General features: G+C 40.2%; 1 protein-coding gene across 2 annotated transcripts; it reads left to right on the top strand.

Annotated features, from left to right (window-relative positions):
* The first annotated feature begins 5,078 nt into the window (after positions 1–5,078).
* LOC126406813 (homeobox protein Hox-D4b-like) lies at positions 5,079–25,233 on the top strand. Of its 2 annotated transcripts, XM_050071326.1 has the most exons (4): positions 5,079–5,305; positions 5,464–5,589; positions 22,902–23,127; positions 23,806–25,233. In XM_050071326.1, the coding sequence occupies exons 2-4, from the start codon at positions 5,536–5,538 to the stop codon at positions 24,123–24,125; spliced, it is 600 nt and encodes a 199-aa protein (XP_049927283.1). In that variant the 5' UTR covers positions 5,079–5,305; positions 5,464–5,535; the 3' UTR covers positions 24,126–25,233. The 2 variants fall into 2 exon arrangements, with proteins under 2 accessions (XP_049927283.1, XP_049927282.1); XM_050071325.1 differs by lacking the exons at positions 5,079–5,305; positions 5,464–5,589 and having other exon boundaries at positions 22,264–23,127.
* The last annotated feature ends 945 nt before the right edge of the window (positions 25,234–26,178 follow it).

Here is a 26,178-nt window from a genome sequence, read left to right as displayed (position 1 = left end):
TTGGTTACAAAGAAGGATTCCTGCAGCGTGTTCCCGTGAAGGACGGAGATGTTCATATGAGTAATCTTTTACTGTTTAAGATGGTGACACGAGCGTCATTACAAAGAGACATAACAAAAGTAATAAACTGTTTGCACATGTATTTGTTAAAATAGATGTCCCTGCTCGTGTTGTTGTCTCAAATAAAGACATTTAAAGACATGAAGATAAAAGCCTGTGTGTGCAGTGACTGTCTGTGACCGCTGGGTGGAGCTGTCGCACTGTTTGACCTGCAGTGATTTTGACACACAGTGGTTTTATGACGTCATGTTGAGCTCTCTGGACTCTGAGTCCAACTATCTGACCTCAGAGCTGTGAAGGCTTTCCCTGCACCAACTGTTCATACTCTGTGACATGGTGTCTGCGTTACTGCTGCACATTAAGATTCATCCTCAGGAAAATACAGCTGCTGTCCTGAAAATTGCTTCAAGACAGAAATTACACATTTTTAGGAAATCCCTCACAGTGGTTTTATTATTTTAGCCTTTGTAAAGATTTTGAGAAAAATAAATCAGGGGTCCAACACTCAGTGGCGTAAGGAAGGTACAGCAGGCCCCAGTGCATGCTATGGTGTATCGTCAGCGACATCGACATACATACCCAGCCATCATCACTGCATATCTGACAAATAGCAAAGTAATGAATCATTTCATTGAATAGTTTCATAGTATATTTATAGATTTTATAGCTTACATAGAAAAAGCATGTAAGTTTGTCTTAGATAGCCATGGACCTTTAAAAAAAATAAAAAAAAATAAAAATGAAAACCATGATGCAGATTGACTTTTTGAGGACATACAGCAAATGGCACCGTTATTATTCTTTTTTTAATCATTTATCTTTGAGTAAGTCCAAGCTGGTAATATGAATCACTTGCAAGAGCTCTCTCCACGGGCCCCTCCACCCCAGGGGCCCCATTCTATATTCATATTCCACACATTTACATGGACAAAATTTCCAAACTTTTCCATGACTCTTCAAGGACCCATAATATTTTTTCCCATACTGTCATTTCAGCCAGCAGATGGAGGGAGAGACGAGAGAAAATGCACTTGTTGGTAAACAAACGTCACACATGGACGCTACTTTACGCTACTTTATGTCAACAGCGTTCAGAAAATTAATTTGCTGTTATGTTACGTTGCGCTTATTTCGTGGCTTTTCCAGGTTTTCCATGACTCTGGAAACCCCGGGCAATACACACATGAAAAGAGCCATTCAGTAATTTTAAATTGCAGCCCAACTCGTGTGCAGTGTTGGGAGTGACTAGTTACATGTAATTAAATTACAAAATAAATGTAACTATAATCAGTTAGGCCTACAGTTACCTATCAAAATGTTGGTGATTACAAAAGCATTACATCTGAATTATTTTCACTAAAAAGTTTATATGTAGAATAAAACTGATTCTGTTGCTTTGCATCGTTTCACGTTGCAGGAATGTCTTATTTTGGTACAGCCTATTTCCGGACCAACTTTAAGGCCCGGTTTAAAACATTTGTCAGAAAAGTAATCCAAAATCAAATTTAATAAGTTACATTACTTTGATTAAGTAATTTAAGTAGTTGTGAATTACATTTTTAACGGGGTAACCTTATTACATTTCAAAAATAACCTTTCTTTGTGATTTCCGGTGATGCTCATATTGTTTATATGTGATTGCGCCTTATTTGCGCTGTAACTGTTATCCAGTTTTTATATTTTGCACCTGCTGTTAGGTTATTTTAGCCTTCTGTATGTTGCACTCTGTTTTGCCAATACTGCACATGAATTTCCCTCAGGATGAATGAAGTTCTACTTTAGGGACTGTTCTTTACTCATCAGAAGAGGAGGGTGGCTGGGGCGTGATTTTATTTCCTTTTTCTTTTTAATTTCATTTTGACCCTCCCCGATGCTGCAAATATTTTTTCTTGAGCCTCCCTGAGTGTCTGAGGAAAAATACACAAGCCTCCAGCATACATTAATTATTAGATTTTTAAAACGTAACCTTTGATGTTTGAAAGTTAAAAGTTGAAAGCAAAATCCTGGAGTTGAAAAAAGCCTCGGTTTTCCACTCTTGTTGTGCACGCTGGTGAGTTTCCGCGTTTCATTTTTTGAGTCGTAGAATAAAATGTATTCAAAATATCACTATTTTCAGCTCAGATGTGATTCAGAATTCAACAATGTGACTAAATAATAACGGCAACCAGCTGCGCATCATGCTGACGTGAAAAAAACGCTTTTGTCGTCGTTGGTGTCTTACGCTGAGGGCACTGACCAAGTGCCAGATTTCAACAACTTTGGAGTCAGACCTGGTTGAAAAGAGAGGTGGTTTAGGTTAGGGTAAAGGAAAGGCTACATTAGTTACTTATGCTAATGCTAAGTTAGCGATTAACCAACGTTAGCTATGCAGTGTACGTTAAAGAGAGGTGGTGAAGGTCAAGGAGAATATATTATCAAATATATACATTCCCTTAGTTAATTCTAAGATAAGGGTAATGGGAAGGGATATATCTCATTACCTTTAAAGTGAATTACGTCTTCATGTATTGTGAATTATAAAGCTGGGGGTTTCAAAGGTATGTTTTTAAAAAAAATTCTGTAGTAAAACATACAAAAATACATCAATTTAAATATGTTTGCTGCTCCCCTGAGCCACAATAAAAAAAGGTTACTCCCCACTGCTTAAAAGAAAAAATGACATGCCTCCAACTTGTTGCCCCACCCCTTCCCCCTCATAAGTAACGAACAGTCCCTTATCTTTTCATCCCTCCTGTTTTCATTAAGACATTACTGCAGTCTGAGGTTTGTGTGTATACTTCCACTTTTTGTTTCCTCTTCAAAATAAAACTCTCTCTGTCTCCTGACATCCCAACATTCAAGAATCAACATACCTCTGTGAAACTACGTAGAGAAACAATCCGTTATTGTTATCTCTTCTACTCATAGTATTTGAAAATGAGCCCTTTTATCTGTAAGACGAGAAAATGAAAACTGCAAATATTCAACGAAGACAAAATTTGAAATAATAAGTTGGAATAAAAAATAATTTGTAAAACAGCAACATAATGCAAAAACACATAACTAGCCTGCTGCTGTCATTCAGAAATCCCTCTCTCTTTCACCGCTGATTAAGTGTGACATAAATTATGGAGTTTTCACATAAATGTAGACATTAAAATGCAGCCAACACGTCTTCCTGCTCGTATTCTCACAGAGCTGCATGGCCATAAAAGGACAAATCATAAATCACAAACAAAAACAAAGAAGATATATCACCAGCACCAGGACCCGGGTTTGTATTATGTATCCAGTAATACTTAGAAATATCAGAGAATTCCCTGCTGAGATAAAACTGATAAAAAAACATGTTTCAGATTTCAATACTGGAAGCTTTTTTTATAACCACATATGTACTGTTATAGTTGTATTCAAATGGTGAGTTATACGTTTCGGGACAAGGTGCCAAAAGCAGGATTGAGAGTAAGAGAGAGGGGAGAGCACGTGCATCTTAACATCTGATGACCTGCTCTCTGTTTTCTCTCTATCACAGTCCTTTAAGCTAAAATGGTAGATATGCACAGGTGGATTGTGGTAGTTTACAATAAGATGGCTGCCATCATCGTGAAAATGGAAAAAAGTGAGAACGCGACTGTTTGATGGCAGCTGCACAGAAGGGAGGCACACCGGAGAAGACAGATTGGAACAATATAACCACATTAATGCTTATTCATACAAGCTGTGGAATACAATTAATGATGTGATAATCTGAATTTATTTAAATGACTTGTTGAAATGCACTCAAGATTTTGACCATGGCTTTAAGTCTGGAAATAGTGATTTCAGTTCCAGTGAAATGACGATGATGAGGACTGCTGAGCAGTGACGTACTGCAGCAGTTTTAGTGATGGCAGCCATCTTCTCTTTCTGCAGAGAGAATATAAAGTAGTGGATCTATCTATCTATCTATCTATCTATATATATATATATATATATATATGTATTATTATGACCTCTTTTAAGGGTAAAGATGGTGAATCAGAAAGCTGGAGAGATATTATTTAATATAACCTAATATAATTGAATAATAATAATAACAATAATCATAATAATAATAATAATAATAATAATACTAATAATAATGATAATAATACTAATACATGTGAACAAATGGTCACTATAAAATAATTAGCCTGAATAATTTCGCTGGGAAAGGGTTTAATAGGTATCTAAATTAAATTTTTGAATTTATTAATTGAGTTTATTATATAGATCATCATACATCTCAATTATTGTTTTTTTTTTTTTTTTTTAGTCTTTTTGTTTTGTTTGTTTTACATGTTTAAAATAAAAATCAGTCAATCTCTCGTTTTAATAGGCCTACATATTTATATTTTAAGGTACTCTCCTTGTTATTTATTCAGTTTACAGGGTGGAACTGGAAATGTAAAGGGGAAAAAGAAGCAGAAAATAAACCATGTCTTATTAAGGTTCTGCAAAACAAGATGTGTTCTTATAGGCGACACTATAAAACGTAATGAGCCCTGTTTTCTTTATATCACACGAATGTGTATTTTGGTCCAGGCAGGATCTTATTTTAGGGGATTTGTTTGTCTGGAGCAAAAATGTTCCGTTTTTAGAGGTTTAAGTTGTTCTGATGTTTGGAAATTGAGTTATTTTGGTTCAGGTAAAGTTCTGGTTTCCTTCATTGTAAAAAAGTAGTAGTCAATAGTAAAAACAAAATGCAACAGAACTGCACAGACTGGACCAGAGGCCTTGAAAAAATGAGTTAAGGCTGGATTCACCAAGCTTCGCGCGCGTGTTTATGTGTGGTGTGTGGTGTGTGTGTGAGAGTGTTTGCTTATTTGGAAATGCAGCTTTCTCTTGAGTGCAGCTGCCACAAATTCCACTTTCTGTCTGCACGATTTACACACACAGGTCATAAAAGCCGTTTTACGAGCCGACACCGGCCGCCATTGGCCGCCAACGGTCATGTGTGCGCGTGCAGTGCGTACCCTCAAGGGCAGCCTCTTTACCTCGCGCGCTCTCGGTCGCCCAGAGCTGCTCCTCGACATCCGCGCGCCTCCATGGACGCTTTCTCTCTAGTTTTTATTGTAATGTTTTTACCTCTCTGTAGCAAGTGGAACCAGCTCTGTCTGATTTATTCGTTAAATGCTGCGTTTTCACGTTGAAACGTGCAAAACAATGTGTTGTTTACACACATTAGATACAACAACGTTTATTACCAATCGAAAAAACCGGGCTGCTCACAGGCGGAGGAAGATGAGTACGTAGATTTTTCTTTTGCATGTTTCCTGTCTTGTTTTAACTCTCTGGGCCATCTCTTCCTAACTCCTCGGTCTAAATGCATCTTCACTAATTTCTGACTCAATGTTTGTTTGTTTCTGCTTTGGTATTTTAATTTGTTTGTTGTGTTGGTCTCAGGATGCTGCAGAGGAAAATGGAGTCCAGCAGGAAGCTGCCATCAGGTACCAGCTCTGAGCTCTGACGTCTGAAATGCAGCTGAGGTGTGAAAACGAACAGACACCCAATCATTGCTCCACTATGCATGTGAGTGTTTGATTCAGTAATACAGCTTTTATGTTCTGCTGCAGATTGTTATGTGTGTTGCGTCATAGATATAATTAAGAAGGCTTTAACTGGACTGCAGGACATTACAGAGTATGTGAATTAGTGTGACACACCAGGCTGGACTGTGTCTGCAGTCAAATGTGTCTTTTCAGCTGCACATCCAACTAAAATTTGGTGCATGTGAGCATAATTCATACATGAATAGACTGCATAAACAGGTCTGCACAGGTCTCTTTCCAAATGCTCCAACTAAGTCAAGCAGCTACTGGGTTTACAGAGGAACACAAGAGGGAACATCAGCATCCTTTGTGATTCATTTTGTGCAGTAACACAGTTGTATTTGGTGACAATCACCAGGCCTGATGCAGAAAACTTTAACTTCTATGTGCACTGAGGTCTGTGCAAACTAACAGATACTTCAGTGGGGTGAGATGCACACATGCAGGCTGCACATGCATTCAAGGGGAATATTACCAGAGATTGTGTAAGGACGTCTGATGCCAATGCAGGAACTGTTTGTCAAAATGCAGCTTTAGCAATATGGTTTAAAATGCACATGTGAAATTGAGTGTTTTCATATCTCAAAGTGGCTTCATGTTTGTCCTTCAGCTAAAAAACAAAAATGATAGTTTTCATCTCAAACTAAAAAAGGCAAGAAAATGTCTACATTTTACATTTTAGCCTTCTCCTCTTTGTCTATGTGTCTTCATGTCTTTTACATTGAACCCTCGCTGTGAAAGAAACTGAATTTCTCCTCCATAAAACGCACCCGGACAGATGGACAGAAAGAGACAGAAGGAATCCCTTCCTGCGTGTTTTTGTTTTCATTGATGTTCTGTTTTTTACGAGGGCAGCCTGAGTGTCAGAGACACAAAGAGACAGTATTTTCTCCCTCTTTTTGAATTTTACATCTTTTTTTTTCCTCCTCATGAGGGCAGCAGGCGGGGTGTGAGAGATAGAGGGAAACAAAGACAGTATTTCACTGGTGCTGCTCAGTCAAGCTCAGCTGGCACTCAGTATTTACAACCTACTGCAATGCAGCAGGCAGTGTGTGTGTGTGTGTGTGTGTGTGTGTGTGTGTGTGTGTGTGTCAGAGAGAGAGAGAAACAAAGAGACAAAAGGAGATAGGGAAGACAGTGATGCAGAGAGTGAGACAAACATTAAATTAAAGGCTGAGACGGACAGAGAGACAGAAGAAGGACAGACAGACACAGAGCCTGAGAGAGAGACGGTTAGAGACGTGTTTGTGTCCTCTGTCAGTGTTTTACAAAACATGTCTGTCTCTTATGTTGTCTGTGTTTTATGTGCACCGTTTTTTTAAATTAAAAAGAGAGGTCAGACAGAAAAAATTGACAGAAATAAAACACGTGCAGGTGAGGTAGCAACTCACCATAAAGCCTCACCTTGAAGAGAGAGAACTATAATAAATAAATAAATAAATAATCTAATAAATAAATAAATAACTGATCTGTCTGTCCCTGCAGGATGGTGCAAAGACTTCAGATTCAGCTGCACATTTACAAAGATGAAACTCACCTGCAGGTTTGTCCTGATTGAGATTGATTCAGTGGTTTTACTAAACAAAGCTTAGAATTACGGAAGCATATTGATGCCACGCCACAATAAATAAATAAATTTAAAAAATGAGGTAATAACATGAAAAGTGTCTCGTTATAACCAGATGTTTCACAAAAAGTTTTTTTTGTTAAAAAAAACAAAAACAAAAACTAACTAACTATGATATTTTTTCCTGGCCTGGCAGTTCTATGCTACTGTAGATATTTAATACTGAGTATTACTTTTAATTTTAATAAAATGACCTCTCTGTCATGGCCTGTCTTTGACATTTATCATACGATTTTTACATCATAAGAGGCTCATCCTTTTGCATTTTACAAATAACATATTTCCTTTTGTTTCTTTTTATTGTTTCCAGAACTGATACTGTTTGAGCAGTTTTTCTGAAGTAAAGCAGCTGAGCATCGCCATCTGACACAGGTAACAAAAATTAAACAAACAAAAAGAAATCATATAAGCAAACTAAAAACCCAAAGCTATTTAATTATTTTTTAAGAAATATTCAAATTGGCAATGACGGTTTTCTTCTATTGTCACTTGATATTTTAAGTCAAGTCAAACTTTATCTGTAGAGGACTTTTAAAAACATCTGCAGTTGACCAAAGTGCTGAACAGTCACAAAATATAAAAGCAGGTAAGTACAGAATCAAACATCAAATGGGACATGAAAGTAAATAAACATAATGAGCAAACTGCAGCACAACAGGAGATGAAATAAATTTAAGCTTTCAGGCTCAATCAATCATACGCCAACAAGAAGAGGCAGGTTTTCAGTAGCAACTTAAAAGTTTCTAATGTCGGAGCAGTTTTCATTTGTTTAGGTAAGCATGTTCCAGAGTGTAGGGGCAGACACGCAAAATCCAAGAGCATCTGATCGCTCGATCTCAGTGCTCTCACTGGAGTATGAAGATACAGAAGTTCTGCTAGATAAGGTGGCACCAGACCATTTAAAACCTTTAAAACCAGCGATACAATTTTAAAATCAATCCTGAAATGGACAGGAAACCAGTGGAGGGAGGCCAATACTGGTGTTATATGGTCCTGTTTTCTTTTTCCAGTTTGAAGTAAGTTGATTAATAAATAAATATATCGGGACATCATCTGCAAAAGCAGAGAAATGGAGAGAAGAGGATAGGGCCCAAAATGGAGCCTTGAGGAACCCCACAAGTAAGTGGGGCCACTGTTTGGGAGTGCTCACTGCAACCCAGTCTCACTCTTAAGTGAGACTGGGTTGGGCATCAGACATTGACAAAAAAAGCTGTCCTTTTGCATTGGCGTCATCTGCAGCTGGTTGCCATTATTTTGTTATGGCGTCTAAAAACTACCGACTTAATGTAACCAGGTGAAGGGAAAAAAAACATCAATTTGCAGTTTTGTATCGAAGTAGTGCATTTATTTTGAAAGAGACTGTATGCAAACTGTACATTTCCTGTTAAAACAGAAGTGTATTTTGAAATCAGACAATGCATGTAACAGGCTGAAGTTGACACGGCGTCCCAGAACATCAACAACCAATGCGCCCAGGGTTTAGTTTAGTTTAGTTTATTTAGTTCATAAAGGACAATATGCACTTACATTAAGGGTACCTTGAACATTGTATCTCGATATTTAAAGACTACAACCAAACGTCGAACTGCGATGAGGCCGGAGTGAGAATGTGTTGCATATACAGTGAGAGGAGGCAAGGGCCCAAAATGGAGCCTTGTGGAACCCCAAAGTAAGTGGGGCCACTGTTTTCACTGAGGCAAATAGAGAAGCTCCGATCAGTGACGTTTAGCTGGAACCATTTGAGGGCTGTACCTTTAATACTCACACAATGTTCCAGGCATGAAAAAAAGAATGCTGTGCTTCATAGTGTCGAAGGAAACGGTCAGGTCTAACAGCACCAGGACAGCAGAGCTGCCTGAGTCAACAGCTAAAAGATCATTAAAAACTCTTAAAGGCTGAAAGGTTTTATACATACATTAGTCATTTAAAAAATGTTTGCAACTGAATAAACTAAATAACTACTTCTTCCAAAACTTTGGACAAAAAAAGGCTTGTAAATAGGTCTGAAGTTGGAGAGAACAGAAGGGTCCAGATTTTGATTTTTTAGAAATGGCTTTTTGTTTTTACTTAATTACACAAACTGTGTGAGGTATAAGGAATAAGTTGTGTCACATGATATAATCTATGTGGTTTTGAATTTGAAGTGGTGGCCAGACTGTTCATTCATCCTATTTTACATCTGTATGCCATTTTATGGGTGCTATTGTCATCATGAGCCACCAGGGGGCGGTGACTGTCAGGGAATGCGTGACTCACAGTGCAGCATGCTTCTAGAAAGGGCTCGAAATGCAAAAACAGCCTATTTATTTAAATACTATACATAAAAATGTTTTTCAAACTTGCATCATAGACGCTTATCTGCACAATAACACACACACTAAATTAATTTCAATATTACCGATCTACTTGCTGCTCCTCGTTCAAATGCTGCCACATCTTCCTCGTATATGATCAACATCATAATAAGCAGCCACAATGGTGTTGATCTGCCGCTGCATCCTGCAGGAGCTCCACACGCACCGGAGATGGTGCTGTTGCGTATCATTTAAACACTAGAGGGCGCTACAGATTCAAGAATGACGCATTCTCCAGCAGCATCAGTATTCTGGCTTCAGACTCCAGTATAACGTCACCATCTTCCCACTCGCCCTCCTGTTCATTCAGCTTGGAGGTCATGAGAATCCTCTTCTCCCAGTTACCATGAATGCACCTCGATCAGTGCGACTTGATCCGCTCTCCTGTGTCGGGACATTTCTGTTTGGTCTGGACGGGATTTTATGCTCCAGCTGCTCAGAGGGCGTTATTAGGCAGGACGCCAAGCCGAGGCGCCATAAATCACAGATCCAAGTGGGTTTAAAAAAACAGCCGTGACACTTTAGGAATTAAAGGAAAGATAGAGAAAAAGATAATTTTACACTTCGTGGACACTGCGCAATTGTGCACTGGCGCCATCCAGCTCAGACTGTGCGTCATTATTAATCTGTTGTGTGGCTGCTGAGCATGTTGGAGATGTTTCCAGCATTTCTGAAAACGACACTAATAAATCAAAACCAAAAACCCAAATTACATGTTTTGCTGCACATGATCAAACATGTGAAATGTGCCTTGTTCAGATATTTTATCCTGCAGACATATGGCTGAATGAATGCGCCTTGATAAAGTTCAATTCCAAACGTTTTTATTATTATTATTATTATTGTGCCTGTTATAATTAACTTATCGTCATGTAAGTCTGTTTTTAAAAGCAGTTTTTATGCAACTTGTGGTTTAATGAATTGTTTTGACACTCGAGCAGCCGCAGAGCTGCTGAGGACACACACACGGCCACACACACACACACACACACACACACACACACACACACACACACACACACACACACACACAGGGACCCGCGGAGTGTTTTCACAGAGCCACTTTATGGTTTTATTGCTCCCCATTTACGGAAATCAAAGCAGGAAACAAATGCTCCAAACAGCATTCCAGAAACATCCGGAAAAATGCAAACAGCGTTTAGTCTCTGCTGGTTGTGGAGGAAAGGACTGCAGTGCGAAACCACACGGGGGGCTCGGCAGGGTGACAGCATTTTACGCACAAGAAATATCAGATTTACGCACGGATTTTTACAACATTCACAATGTCCAACACTATTTTGTGGAGGAAAATGTGCAGCCTTTAATTATTATGGCAACGAAAAAGCTCAGATTAGTATAAAAAGGGCAAATTATTTCACTCAAACACCAGAAACAAAAAGAAAAAAATAATTTCTTTAAAAAAAAAGTCAAAAATAGAATAAAAACAGAATTTAAAAAGAGGGAAAACACATTGCAGCTACTCAAATCACCCTGTAAATTATGCTGACCACAACAGGCGTTATATTTTAAACTCCAATCGCATCAAACCGCAAAGATTAAAGCATTTTTCCTTTGGCGCCATTATCGAATAAAGCAGCTCTCGGTGCAGGGCCTAATAATTTATGAACCCGAGTGGGAGCAGCAAAAGAAAAAAAAAAAAAAGCAGAGCACGTGACGGTAATAAAGTGTGTTTTATTGCCGGCCGTTTGACAAGCCCCAAAATATAACTCAGAGAAAATAGCCGACAGGCGGCCAGATGGGATTGGTAGCCGATATTTGTCCGAAATCAACAGAATGCTCTTTGTGTCGCAGAGAGCAGAAACAGCGGACACGGCTCCGATAATCTGCTTCGATCCGCTCCAACGGGATTTTACTGTAACTCACGGCCGTGTTTTAACGCGAGAGTAGCGCAGAACAAGTAAGTGTGTCTTGTTTTCATATTTGGCGCAGATATGAAGTTATGACTGTAAGGAGCAGGGGGGCAGAGGTGGTGGTGATGAGAGGGGGGGGGGGGGGGTGTTCCCCCAATTCAAGCTGTGGTCCGAGGAGCACCCAAAGGCCCCTGTGTAGGTGACTGGGGGGGTCCAAAGATCCAAACATCCACCTGTAGTCCGACATTTGATCTAATTAAATCATAGTTTGGGCTGAAAGCGCACTCACAGTCTCACGGACATTAAATTCAAACACTTTCAAGGCCTTGATTTGGTGAAATTCAAGGCGGGGTTCAGGGTAAGACGTGACACTTGGTCACATTAAATGCTTTGATTTCATTTTCTTTTTTAAACCTTAAACCTTTGTTGTTTTATATAAACTATAATTTCAGAAATTGCTGCTGCACCGAAACAACTATTCACCAGAAGACTAAACATGTCAGGGATTTGGGAACTGTTTTATAAGATGCGCTCTCTTTTATTATTTATATAACTTAATGCCCTATACTTGGACTATATTGTATCATTGGCTAGGTTGTAAAATCGTACGTTTTTAATGGTGTATTGTGTTACGTGTGGTGTGTGTGTACCTTTGATGTGTCTGAGGGAAGCCAAATTTCCACTGAGGTGGACAATAAAATTATCTATATCTATTTAACGTCCTAAAAATATCCACTATTGAGGTCAGTCATTGATTTTAACGCGTTTTAAAGGCCTTTTTTGTATCCAAAATGTCCAAGGACTTTCCAGATTTCCCCTGTTTATTTATTTATTTATTTATTTATTAGGGAGGACTGTTGCAGTGACTCAAACAGGCTCTATGTTCAGACCTATTCTATATTTTTAAAGTTAACAGAGGTCTGTGGTTTAACATCGCTTATTTTATAGCAAGTCTTAAACCAGCGTTGGGGAGTAACCAGTTAATTGTAACGTATTGACGTGATTAAACTACAAATAAATGTAACTATAATCAGTTAAAGTTACAGAGAAAAATATATAATTAAATCACAGTTCCTTAATAAAAATATTGGTGATTACACAGGGGTTAAATCTCTTGACAAATATCCAGACAGCGCTGGTCAGCAGAGCTGCTGGGACACATTTGATAGCATCAGTCAGGCACTTGGGTGTTCGTTCAGTTAAAAACATTTGTCAGAAAAGTAATTAAAATAATAACATGTCATAAATTACATCACTGTGATGAAGCCATTTAAATACATTTTTAACAGTCTAACTGATCTCTGACCTGTTACACTTCAAAGTAACCTTCCCATCACTGTCTTTAACATGATAGGACAGATGTGTGCTTGTGTGTGTGCACGATCTCCGCAGCATATGTGTTCCTAAGTGAGCATACAGTCCATCCTTTACTTTGTGAAGCGCCTAAATTCTTCCACATGTCTAGGATTATCAGATTTAGGATTTTGACATCATAATCTGCCGTTCAGAGACGACATATTAATAATAATTCCTATGTTAACCTTTTGAAACCCGAACAAATTGTCTGGATTTCTTTCAAAAACGTCGGAAGAAGCAATGGCCCAAAAATGTGCAAAACAATTAGTAAAAAGAGAAAATTAAAAGTAAGAAAATGAGTTAAAAAAGAAAAACAAGGAGAGAAAGTTAAAAACAAAGACAGAAATTACCGGAAAAAAAGTGTTTAAAAATATTTTTTAAATCCTTGAGAAAAAAAACGAAAGAAAAATCTGTGTCATAATTTTAAAATGTAATAATATATAGTTTTTTGCCATAGCGTTTTCTTTTTCCCCTGGGTTTTTATTTAATTATTTATTTAAAATAATTATCTGAATCTATTAATATTTTGGAATTGTTGGGACATGTCCTACCAAGTTGCTCATCGCCTTTGCCCCTATTTTTTCTTTTGAAAGAAATCGCAAATATTTAATCGAAATTAAAAACTTGTCTGAAAGCAGCACAACAGAAATGATGTCGCTCCAGGTTTCAGAGAATCAAAGTTAAATTGGCGATAGTAGCCACTGAAATTAAGCTTTAATGATATTCTATCGGAAAACACATTTCAGATTTCTCTGCAGGAGTTGTCACTTGAGCACCTTCAGCAGCGACCTGTCGTCAGACTGACTCTGCACAGTGATTCCCTGTCCTGCTCGTGTTGCTGGATGTTTTAAGTGTATATATGTAAACACGGTTTGAGTTATCAGGAGTTATGGCACTTTCTCGACATGCTAAATTTTTACGACTATCTGTGCTGCTCAAACCAAACCTCCTCTCCTCTCCTCCCTCCTCTGCAGCTGTAAACAGGAGCGAGAGGAGAAACTGTACAGCAGCAGTTTATGACCAGGAGGAGAAAATTCTGATTACAGTCACAGCTGGGGGCGCGCGTGACAGACACAAATACACGACATCAGTGACATGAATCTCTGAAACTACCTTTAACCAAATCATGTGCAGGGTCGGAGAGCACATTTGGTGCAGGGGCTGTTTCAGGTGCAGTGGATTGTGCACAAATGTTCTGTAGACTGGCGGTTTCAGCCAGAGGAAGCATTTTGTTAATTCTTATTTTATTATAATGGTCGAAAACATTTTGTATTTAGATAATATTCAGCAACACTTACAGCCTCTGTGATGCAAAGGGTTTTAAACCCAGACTTAGGCCTATTCACAATAATATAGTGATGTTTGAAGCAGGATATTCTAATCTATTTTAATAATAAGTTTACAGTCTACACTATTTTGGAAACATAAATAAATACATAAATAAACCACAGCCTACAATTTCCTTCAGTCGATTATTTAATTTTTTTTAATGTTTTTTTTTTTTTTTTTTTAATTTATCGTCTTTGTCGTGTTATTTAGACTATTTCTTTTTTACCTTCTGGGCCATTAAATCGATCTGAGGCTTATCCCAATTTGCTCATCAATAAACCAATAATTTCCACATATTGCTTTCTGCAGCTGCTGGCATAAAAATATATATAAAATTCTGCAATCTTATATTTTATTCTTCATTTACAGTCATATTTCGAGGCTCCTTCTCGCTCGCACTGGTCAGCCTGAGACGGTGCATGTGTTCCCATGCAGGGCTGGAAGTCGCAGTTAATGTCTAAACCGGGTTAGAGCAGCTCTCAGCTCGGCTTTGACCCGGCAACGGGCCGGGGGCGGAGGGGTGAGCCGGCGGTCAGCCTGTCTAAGATGAAAAAGTGAAACGACCCCGAGAAAGAAAAGCCACTTGTGAATGGCTTTATATGACAGAGAGGCAGAGTTTGTCTAAAAAGACTGATATAAGAAAAGCAGCTGTTATATGAGCTCAGAGGGCTGCGGGAGAAATTAAAATATAATCTGCAAAGTAAAAATCAGGACAGCATGTTCAACAATAGAGGAACTCATGGTGCACAAATGGTGATCAATACTTTGCCAATAATTGAAAAGTGATATATGAGGGGTGATTAAACGGCAGGAATAATTAGTGAAGGGAAAAAATCTATTTAATTAGATTAAATCAGTGGATTATATTTGATAAAAATGGCCATTTTCTCGCACTTTAACCCTTTAATTTCAAACCAGCATTCGCCTTTTCACAACAATAATCCATCCACAGAGAGCTGTGAAACAATGGGCTCGCGACTCCCGCAGGCCGCGTGAACTCTGGATGGTCCCCAGCTCGAGCCCCTGCGTGGCCCTGTCCAGCGCGAGGACTAATGAAACGGTGAACCAGCGGTCAACGATTCTGATTGACCCTCTCGCGACCTGACGGCAGCTAGGCTACATTCTCACAGAAGAATGCTCTTTCAAAAAGCGAAACATCTCCCTGTTGTTGTTGTTGCCTCTAAAAAGGAGTCCGCCAAAGTTCAGAGCTGTGGAGCTCCATTCAGAAGGTGCGAGCTAATGATTCCTGCATTCAACCCCCCCATTCAGCTGCAGAGTTTGGGCTGGAATCAGTGTGAAAAATGAAAAGTTTTAGGTCAAAGTCCTTTTTTAGTGCAGGCGTGGATTAATAGTCCTGAGCTGAATAGATATTGGAGCATTTTGTACTTTTTCATCTGCAGGACAGGAGCTCCAAACTCCTGAAACTGCACCTTCATTACTCAACCGAATCCATTCAAAATGTTAAAAATCAATGTTTAGCTCAGCTGCAAAACTCTTCATGTTTTGTGTTCAAACCAATCTTGCTTGCTGTTTCTCTCACTATGTGCTACCCAAGCTTTTTAGCTTTAACAACAAATGGTTCAGAGCAGAGTTTTCAGCAGCTCCTCACTCAAACAGCCCTGGGAATAAACAGCAGAAATGAGTTCCTGCCGGGATGCAGAAAATTGCCCCAAGGCAAGATCTGGGAACAGACAATCCCTGTGGCAACTTGTTCCAAACATACAGTTAATACACATGAACAACAGCTCCTATTTGCACCAGGAAATGTCAGCTATATATTCCTAATAATATATTACCATGTATGAATAAAGACAAGAGATGTGGGAATGGAAAAATTAAAAAAAAAAAGAGTATGAGCATAAATAAATGGGGTGGGATAGAAACCAGTATATGATAACATTTACCCTTTATCTAATACATACTGACGCAAGACCAGTGAACAAAGAGACAAAAACAACAATATGATATCAGCTATATCTGTGAAATGCCTCTCACCGCCTGATTATAATTCAGACCTTGGATATATAGCCTGCGGCGCTTCCACTGGCCAGCAGACGACAGATGTTGAATCATAAACATCTATAGCGGCTGCGGACCATCATCTGTGTGTTTCAGCAGGATCTAAATGGGAAATTTAAGACCAGCCCTCAGGGCCACGTTCGTTCAAACATTGCAGCCTCCATTTTTAGTCCAATCTGAGGTCCAGGCCAAGTTTGCAAACTGCTATCAGCCAACATCTCCATGCTGGTCACGTTTGCACTGCGGCTGGTAGCTTGTAAACAGGCTGGTGGCTTGTTCAGCAACTTTGGCAGATGACCAACTGTCATTAACCGTAGATAGCTGGTGAAGCTGTGGAAAAGGTGGATGAACCAACTGATCGAGACTCGATTGTTCCTGGTTATTATCAAATGTTTAAAATAACAAAATATACGAGGGCTGTTCAACCACGTGAGGCCATCAGTAACAAACTATAGCCTGTTTTCCGCAGACATTGCACAACACGGCAACTACGAAGTCCCTCCTTTATGCTGCTTTTGCATTTTTGCACAGAACCAAACAACAGCGGCATCATGGCGCTCCACTGTGGGATTTTCAGACTTCCAGGAAAGCCGCTAGCCTTGCAGCAGATTTTTCCCAGAGGCCACTCTCAGTATTGCAGTGACAAAATCCCCTGCGGCTGAAAAATCATTTCCCCATAGACCGCCATAATAAAAGAGACGTCTGTAAAACTGTTGACAGGACACCTACAACTGCCAACAAGACCAATTATGAATCTTTCTATCGTGAATTCTATCGATATATTCTATCGTGTCATCTTGGAGTCTGTTATCTAGTTACTATTAAAGTCTATGCATTTAACATGACAGCATCAGCCTCTAGTGTGACATATAACATACATGTTGGCAGTGCTTTTAAAACACTGTCCCTGTTATATGGCGGCTGATCTCGTCCTCTGCTGGAGGGTAAGGGACTCCTGGACCTCACTGTTTTCCCAATTTGTGGACATTTTCGGCTGCTGTTCTTCCTCTTTGAGTTAGCTGCTAACTGCTATCAGCTACTTATTAAATCTCCTGGGGAAGGCTGCACATAACACACGTCGTCAAAACGTCACACCTGTCCTGCCCATGATCCTGTCCTGCATTCTGTCCCTTTTACACAGATGCTGGTTCTGCACTGTTACTACCTCCGCTGCTGATTTAAAGGCGAGACAACACTGTCCCCCTGCCCTCCCCACGATTTTACCTTTGATAAAGAAAAGCAATGGAATAACGGCACAATATTCCCATCTTGAAGAGGCAGCATCAAGGGCGCTTATATAACATCAGTCAGGTTCCCATTTTGTGAAGAAAATCATTCATTTCCACTGTTTTTACAGTTCTATATGTACTCATGACACTTTTTCCGATCCAGTATAAGCATATATACCTCAGTAAAATAGCCATGGTCACACATACTGATTAGGAATGCTCTTGCAATGCAGAGCTGAACGATGTACGATGATGAAGAGGGTTCAAACATCATGATTTCAGTATTTCTGACACTGCTATGTGGTTTAATTACGACAAATGAGACTGTGGGTGGAAAGAAAACGTATCTAATGGTGTTGTTGATGCAAGTTTTTAAAAGTATTCTTTCTTTAGAGTTTCACTTGTACACCATGTGCCATTATGATAAACTTTTAGCTCCCTCTCCGGTGGAAACGCAGCTCCCCTTCCGGCTATTTACCTCTGTAAATCTCTCTCTCACTGTGCTGCTACGAGACAGATTTCATACAGATATCCCAACCTGATATCCACCATGTTGTTGAGGCTGCCAGTCCTCGAGATAACAGTCTTGCTTGCTTGCAGTAATTACACATATGTATCAGAATTAATGTGGTGTACCTTAATGAGTTATCGATGTCAAAAAGCTACATGCTACAAGCACTGTTAATGGTTTCAATCAATTACACAGTGACACTGATACATCATGTGTTGAATAATGGAAACACCTCTATAAAAAATGAAGGGATGGGTTGAGTTGTGAGTCGAAGCAAATACAATCAAAGGAAAAAATCTCTGTGAGAAGGTGTGAGTGTAAATCTCTGTCAGCAACCAAAAGAAGTCATCAGCGGTGAGCCGTGACGTTAAGCTTCGCCTATATATACCCTGTAGAACCGAATGTGTGTGGAGCTGCCTCAGTCACAGATTGGGTTCTAGGGGAGTCTATGGGTGATGACTAACCATCGATCAAAATCAGAGGGAGGGGAATGAAAAACCGACGACTGTTAACAGTGCTTTTGCTCTGTGGTCCTGCTCTCTTTCACTTTCTACAACTCACACTTTCCTGGAGGCTACGGCTGTCTACACATCGAGCAGCACCAATGGGGTGAACGAGGGGAAGTTAGATTGTCGTGTCATTCTTTGCTATTTGCATCCAAACTGATCACCAGGATGGTTTGGACGAGCAGAGTTACACACAGATGTCATTACACTGTGATTACTGGCAGCGTTTAAGTCCGCTCAGTTGAGTCTTGATTAAGAAAGCTATTTAGCTGCAGCACAAAGCTTAAAGCAATACCTCTCCCCCAAAAGATCATTAGTAGATCAATTACTCAGTTTGGGAAGGAAAGGTTTTTCTTGCGTGCCTTCATGTTGGACAAAGAATCCAAAAAGAGAAAATTCTGGCAGACTGCATTTAACACCAGCTAAACTGTTTCAAAACATCCATTTACAAGCTCTCACACAACTTGTGCAGTATGATCCAAGTCTCATTTATCCAGTTGTCTGTTCGGTCAACCTTATTGCCAATAAAGATTTTGGCAATGTACCATTGTATCATTCATTAAAGGGACACCTCACAGATTTTCAACCGGCTTTGTATTGTAACACTGTGGGTAGTTCATGAACTATGGTAAACGTCCCTGCATCCAACCAGTGCCTAGATCTACCGGCCCCTCTCCCAGCGAAACTCAACCAGATGACATGTTATGCATATTCGGCTGAGTTTCTCTGGCTCTTGGGCTGTTGCTTCTGCATTTTTTTTCGTATTGACCACCATTAGGCCCCCAGAAGGTGCGCCAATTTTACATAGTGGCCAAAAGTGGAACTACACTGTCTGGGTCTGTCATGTCATGCCATGGGGCCCGAAAGACTTCTTCCCATAGACTTGTATTGGGAAAGAGACGTCTGTAAATCAGTGGATACATTTTTTTCAGCTTCACAACCCCTGCAAAATGTTTCGTTTCATTATCAAGCTTTGAGTTGTTCAGTTTGATGACATTTCAAAAGTCTAAGAAGAGCTGCAAGATTAAATCATTTCATCCCCATTCAAGTTTGTGAATTGCTAAACCCGAAGTTAGCTGTCCAGCCAGCGAAAGCCATCTGCACTTGGCTGCCGAAAGTTTAGTGTGCTTGCTCTTTGGGTGCCATAATGCAGAAGATCCAGGTAATTTCAAACCATGGTAATAGAGCTTTTTTGGCCGTGTTTAGCTGTAATAGCAAGAGTTCTCAGAGGCTGAGAAAATCTGAAATCAATTGTTAAAACTAAGCAGTGCTGATCAAATATAAACCAAGATAAGAGTCACTGCATTGCCTTTTTTCTCATCTCAAATGTTTTCAGAAACATGGCTTAGCTTACTGTTTAACTGTAATACAAGATTGTTTGGTACCAGCCAGCCGCCATTGTGTCAAACGGACAAGTTAGCATTATGTCACCCAGCAGCAGGAACATTTATTGGTCTGGTGTGCATTTTGCGTTCTGGTAGTTGTTGGTTCTCTACCTCTTAAGCAAAAGCAAACCATATCCTTTTTCTCTGTTTTCTCTAGTCCTGTAGCACCGATTTAAAAAGTAGCCGCGTCTTTCTACCGCATGAACAGCGCAGTTTACAGCCCAGACTATCTTTACAACGGTAAAATACTTCTCTAACCAAAAAAACCTGCTTGATTATGGTTAGGAAAAGATCATGTTTTGGCTTAAAACATCCAGTTTTACAGGCACAATCCCAGCAGCGATATCTTGGTAAAAAGCTACTGCTTTTTGTGGCACTGCCCCTGCTGGTTAAAACACAACCAGTTTTGCTGTTTGTTGGTCTCATATGGTGGCAGCTTGGCAGGCATCTAAGTCAACATCCTATGACAATGTCAGCTCACATACTTGGTCACTTTAGAAATGCTGATATATGTTTGAAACATGCATTTGCAGGAACATACAGTGCCAACATTTTCTTCTGGTGACTGGGCTGGATCAGTACGTCCCAAACACATGCATTTTGGCTGAAACTTTATTGTTAAAAACACTCCTGCAAAAACAGTGCATTCACTCCTCGTCCATGCATGAGGTGAGTGCAGTGTAAGTGAAAATGCATCTGTTTAGGAAACAGTGAGCATACGACTGGATAAATGAGACTTGGGTTACACTGCGTAGGTTGTAGATGGATATAGTTTTGTGTTGTTAAGTGTGGACCCTTATGACTGCAATTCATCAAGAATTCTTTCTGTGTCTGGATTCTTCATGCGCCATGGAGGCATGCAAGAAAAACAGTTTCCTTCCTGAATTCAACGTAACACAGGTTAAGAAACTGACACGCAAATGATCACTTGGAGGGTGAAGTCTTCCTTTAAACACAGGAATAAGTAAAGGCAACAAGACTTGCTGCCTCAATGATGTGAACATCTGCAGCCCACTACTCATAAAGAAAGGCTGTGTGGAGTATTTCTGAGTATTTTGAAGCTATTTGTTTACACAAAACTTAACACTATATTAACATGTATGCTGACATCCTGACTAACATGCATAAAATCCACCTTTCAGTTTGTTTTCTTTACTACAATATATGATTTAAATTTGTTGGCACACATGCATCCATTTCCCATTTTGTTGTCTACAGATATGTTGCTTTATCTCACCAAATGTCTGAAATTGAAGCTTAAAAATAACCAAGTGGCTGAAAATCCTCCTGTGAAATTCTAACACAAGCAGTTACACCAAATCATGGTGTAGGGGCTTTGCTCAGTGCATCTCAGGAAGCTGCTGAGGCAAGGGACTCCTTCACTGCCCAGATTTGTTTTCACGTTTAAATGCTCTGCCTGTTGGATGGCATTAGTCCACCACTGCCTATAAAACACAAGAAAATATTCAAAGTGACATAAAAGTGAGATTTAGTCACTTTATCACCGTTCTAGTAGCTTATCAGTCATTTTCTATCATCCATTATGAGCCACTCTGAACAGATGACTCATTAGATCAGATATATTAAGCCCATATAATCCTTAGTTCACTTGTACTCTGTCAGCCATGCCAAAACCCTCAAACCATTTACACCCTCCGCATGAGCTCCTTTAATGCCTCAGCCAAGCAAAAACATTTCCTTCCTCCGCTCTTTATTAGAGCATTATTACAGGGCATATTAGGCAGAAGTAATACGACATCGCAGGGCTTATTAAAGAGCTTTTGGCTGAGCATCAGACCTTCAGCGTCCTCAGAGAGCAGCAGCTGCAGCCAAAGGAGAAGTCTTCATGAGATCCTGGAGGATATAACACGGATTTATGATCTGATCCTCACTGCTAATGTGTTTTCTTTAGGACATGGCATTTGTGATTTAGCATGTTGGACTGCGTTTTAGCGCAAGATAAAATATTTACGCATGAGGTGCGCACGGAATAGCTACAAGCTCCCTCATTACGACTTTTCCTCCGTGTGAGGGCTCAAATTTAACATATTTATCTCTTTGGATTTGCGTAATTCGCTTTCATTTTTCAGCCCTGTCGCGTTTCTCTCTCGTTTCAGCGTCATTTTTTAAGCCCGGGAATGTCTTTAAAAAGCCGAGTTGGTGGCGGTGGTGAGCGGGACACCTCGGGCTGACCCCGGCCCGAACAAAGCCAACTACTAGTCACTGTCTGGGAACCTTTTATCTCATTCTTTTATTGGAGGCCTTTCTGACCGGCCATGTTTTGTTGTCCGTCCTTTGACTCGCCACAAGGCCAAATATGGCCCCGCAGCCCCTCAATATGGGCCAGATTAATTTTTCAGCTCCGGCCATCTGTGAGGGGGTAAAAGTCACTCAGCCAAAAGTCATAAATCTACAGTCCGTGCGTTTTCAATAGGTGCTGTGTGTGGGAGGGGGTGGGGAGGGGCAGATAGAGACACAAGATTAGATAGATGGATAGATAGATAGATAGATAGATAGATAGATAGATAGATAGATAGATAGATAGATAGATAGATAGGAATAGCCTAACTAAACATAATTAATTCTTGATGATAATTAGTCTCCATGATGTCTAAAGGATTCTTAACCTTATTCTCAAACATCTATTCTTAAACATTTTCCCCGCCACCAGAGCTTCATTAGTCCTATAATGAACATTTTTTTCCACCAAATTATCCCATTACGTCTGACATAAACAACCCGGAGTGCCCTCTCTCATTGGCTGGCCGCGGGGTCACGTGGCCCGCACGGCCGTCCGTCTATTTGACAGCCGCAGGATGGCTTGATGCCAGAGGGGGAAAAAGAGACACAGAGAGGGGAGAGAAAGAAAAATTAGTATTCTCCTACCAGCCTCGCTATAAATCAATCATGGAGTCCTACGTGGTGAGCTGTAAATATGCTGAGCCGCAGTTCCCGCCTTGTGAAGAAGATTACAGTAATTTTAGTGACCAAGGGGGGTATTACAACAACCCCCAGGACAGTGGTAGTTATGGAGGGGGCTATCAGCCCATGCAGCCCCCTCCGCCTCCATACACACCACAACAAACCGGCTATCACTCTTTGCAGGGGCACCACCGGGAGGATGGAGAGGACCAAGGTGCTGCCTTCCCCGGATACAGGGAGACAGATGGCACCGGGAAGGAGTCGAGGTTCTCCGTGGGTGACCTGCAGTGCCAGGCCTGGATGACCTGCGCAAAGCCCGCTCAGGTGCAGAGGAAAACGGCCTGCCAGGGGAAAGACAAGCCGCCTATTGTTGTCTACCCGTGGATGAAGAAAGTGCACGTCGCTCATGGTAAGATAACCTGGAGATTTTTATCTTTCTCTAATCCACACTTTCATCTCCGCCTCATTTCAGTTCGCCTGGCTCCATGTTTATGTTCTTTCTTTCTTTCTTTCTTTCTTTCTTTCTTTCTAGTGTTTTGTCCATTTGTGAGCACCGCTTTTTTGTTGGTCGAGTTATTTATGATCTTAGTGAGAGTCAGGGAGAATTACAACCGCTATAAAGTTTTATGGCCCCTGCCATGGCGCGCGCGTGTGTTATGTGTGTGTGTGTGTGTGTGTGTGTGCGCGCGCGTGCGTGTTCGTGTACGCACGCGGAATCGTGTGTCTGGTGTGCAGAGCTGCGGCTGAACAAAAAGCTGCGAGTTAAAAGTAAAATAAAAAAATTCTGGAGCTGCTCCCGGCTCAACCACAAATAAAGATCAACCCTAAAAATGACCACATGATAATAACTGCTATAATATTTAAATAAGATTTAAAATACTGGCTAATTTAATCTAATTTATTTTAATATAGTGTGTAAGGTATCGTTTTATATTCTTAGAATAATATATAATAATTATTGGACATAGCAAATGAGTAAAAAAAAATAATGCATACATATAAAATAAAAAATATGATCTTGCTTTAATTCTCTCTCCCTTTATTTTATTTATTTTTTATTGTGATAATAATCATTATTTTCTCACAGTAAATCCGAACCACGTGGGCCCGGAGCCGAAGCGACTACGGACGGCCTACACGCGCCAGCAGGTTCTGGAGCTCGAGAAGGAGTTCCACTTCAGCCGCTACCTCACGCGCCGCCGCCGCGTCGAGGTGGCCCACACGCTCTGCCTGTCCGAGCGGCAGGTGAAGGTGTGGTTCCAGAACCGGCGCATGCGCTGGAAGAAAGATAACAAGCTACCCAACACCAAAGGACGGAGCAAAAACAAGAAGGCAACGGACAACAACAACAACAACAACAACAACAACAGCGGCAGCACCAATGTGAAGGCGCTGATAACCGTCTGAACACATGACGCGGAGCTTGGCCGTCACAGGCAGCCATGTTGGCACCTTCACTCTCCAAAACTGATGATGCTAAATTGATCCAGGGTGACTGAAACTATTCTGCTTTAAAAATACAGGCTTTCCATCTTTGTGCCAAAATAAGGCCTCAGAAAATCCAGAATGTATTTTGCCTTATTTTTTAACCTCAAGTGTTTTTAAGTATTTCTGTTGTGAGGTTGAAACCAATTTTAGTCCGATATTTAATTCATGAATGATTGTTTTGAGATGATCTGACATCTCTCTGGAGGTTTCATATTTAGACATCCGATATTACAGGCGCACTAGCTCGGTGCCTGTTGGTTGGAGAGTGTCCTTTGGAGAAAACAGGGTTTGATTTCTACAGGGTAAACATAATACAGGGTTTTTAGAATACTACCTAAAACATAAAATAGCCTAACTTATGAATACGCACATTACCAAATGTTGTTTCCACATACTGGCGCTTAAAGGGGCAAAACAGAAACACCACAAACGCCAAATTGCTCGGCGGGTGACGCGCAGAATAATTGGGCTTTTATTTTGTACATAGAGGAGCATCCCAAAACAATGCATATTTAGTAGGATGAGTAGCCATACCGTGCAGTTTTCTTTACTCCAAAGTTGATCATTTAGGGGGGAAGTGAAACATTTTTACGCACGGGGAAATAAACAGCCAAATTGGAGGTACAGGTTTTTAATGCACGACGCTGACTGTAAATCCAACGTGTTCTCTCAGGGTTACAGGGTTTTAACGAACAGAACTTTCTGATTGTTGGTTTAGCACCAAGAGGTTTAAAATAACCCTCTCCGAAACAGTATTTTGTTGCATTCAAATAAAAATGTTCTCTTTTTTAATTCCAGTTTATATGCTATTGATTCCTATTATAGCCTACGCCAGTACTTATTTTTATTTGTATTATTTAGAAGCATATTTTATTCAATGTAGCAAATATCTCTGTTCTTTTTGTCTTTTTGTATGTGTTCATCTTTGGGAGAAAACAAGAAGAAAAAAACTCTTTTATATGTGGAAATGTTTTGATAAAACACTTAGATGATAAAAAATAAAAATAAAAAATAAATGTTTCAAACTGCAAAACTGCGAGTGATTTTTTTCATCTCACACACACACACACACACACACACACACACACACACACACACACACACACACACACAACACACACACACACACACACACACACACACACACACACACACACACAATCTGCCTGTGTTGTGACCGTATTTAAGTGGAGGATGGATGACTTTCCATGCTGGAGGCTGACGAGTTGGTGAGAGGGGGATCTACGGAAGTGACGTAGTACTACCTCAAACATGACGTGTCTAATAAATGAGAGACGAATTCATTGGCTCAAACAAAGAACCAAACAACTGCGCACAAACATAAAAAAAATCTCTGTCAACACATCAACATATGTAGGAAAAACAAAGACATTTAAACTTTAAGTTAAAACGATGCTCTGTAACATAGACGATCTTTGTTACGCGCATAATTTAACGGAGCGTCAAACCTCTCGAGGTGGGCAAGATACATTTAGAGTCCGTGATGTCTCAACTGGGAAGCTTTTCAAATGTGGGGATCTTTCCCATGTGGGAGGATTTAAATGTGCTCCGCATTATTCCGCGGATACACGGTGATCCTGAACGTTTAATCATTAGAGCGACAGTTTGCCGTCTAAAGACAAGAGATATAGTAGTTTAAAATGCGTGGCTTTACACACGGCAGGCACATATTGTAGCGCTGCATACACGATATCAGCGTCTCTGTATGTTTAAAACGTATTCGCAGTGATTTGGAGGATCTTATACATGATCTCGTGTCTTATATGCGCCTTTTACGCATTGTTTACGCACGGCGCAGGGCTGCTTGAGGTGAAAGAAAACATCTATCTGTGTGTATTCCCTGTATGTATGTGTGTGTGTGTGTGTGTGTGTGTGGTGGGATGCGAGGGAAATGAGCGCCCACAGCCATTAATTGGTGGCATCCGGTCGAGACGCAGTTAAATGTGCAGGA

This window comes from Epinephelus moara, chromosome 19 (assembly GCF_006386435.1).
Source record: "Epinephelus moara isolate mb chromosome 19, YSFRI_EMoa_1.0, whole genome shotgun sequence".
Taxonomy (NCBI): domain Eukaryota; kingdom Metazoa; phylum Chordata; class Actinopteri; order Perciformes; family Serranidae; genus Epinephelus; species Epinephelus moara.
The sequence above is the reverse complement of the archived record's forward strand: the minus strand, read 5'-3'. Positions and strand labels throughout refer to the sequence as shown.

What these genes read in the sequence shown, in the direction of transcription:
- LOC126406813 (XM_050071325.1), top strand. Translation starts at nt 22,704, where the DNA reads ATGGAGTCCTACGTGGTGAGCTGTAAATATGCTGAGCCGCAGTTCCCG. An exon ending in GAAAGTGCACGTCGCTCATG is followed by an intron (nt 23,128 to 23,805) that starts GTAAGATAACCT and finishes ATTTTCTCACAG; the next exon opens with TAAATCCGAACCACGTGGGC.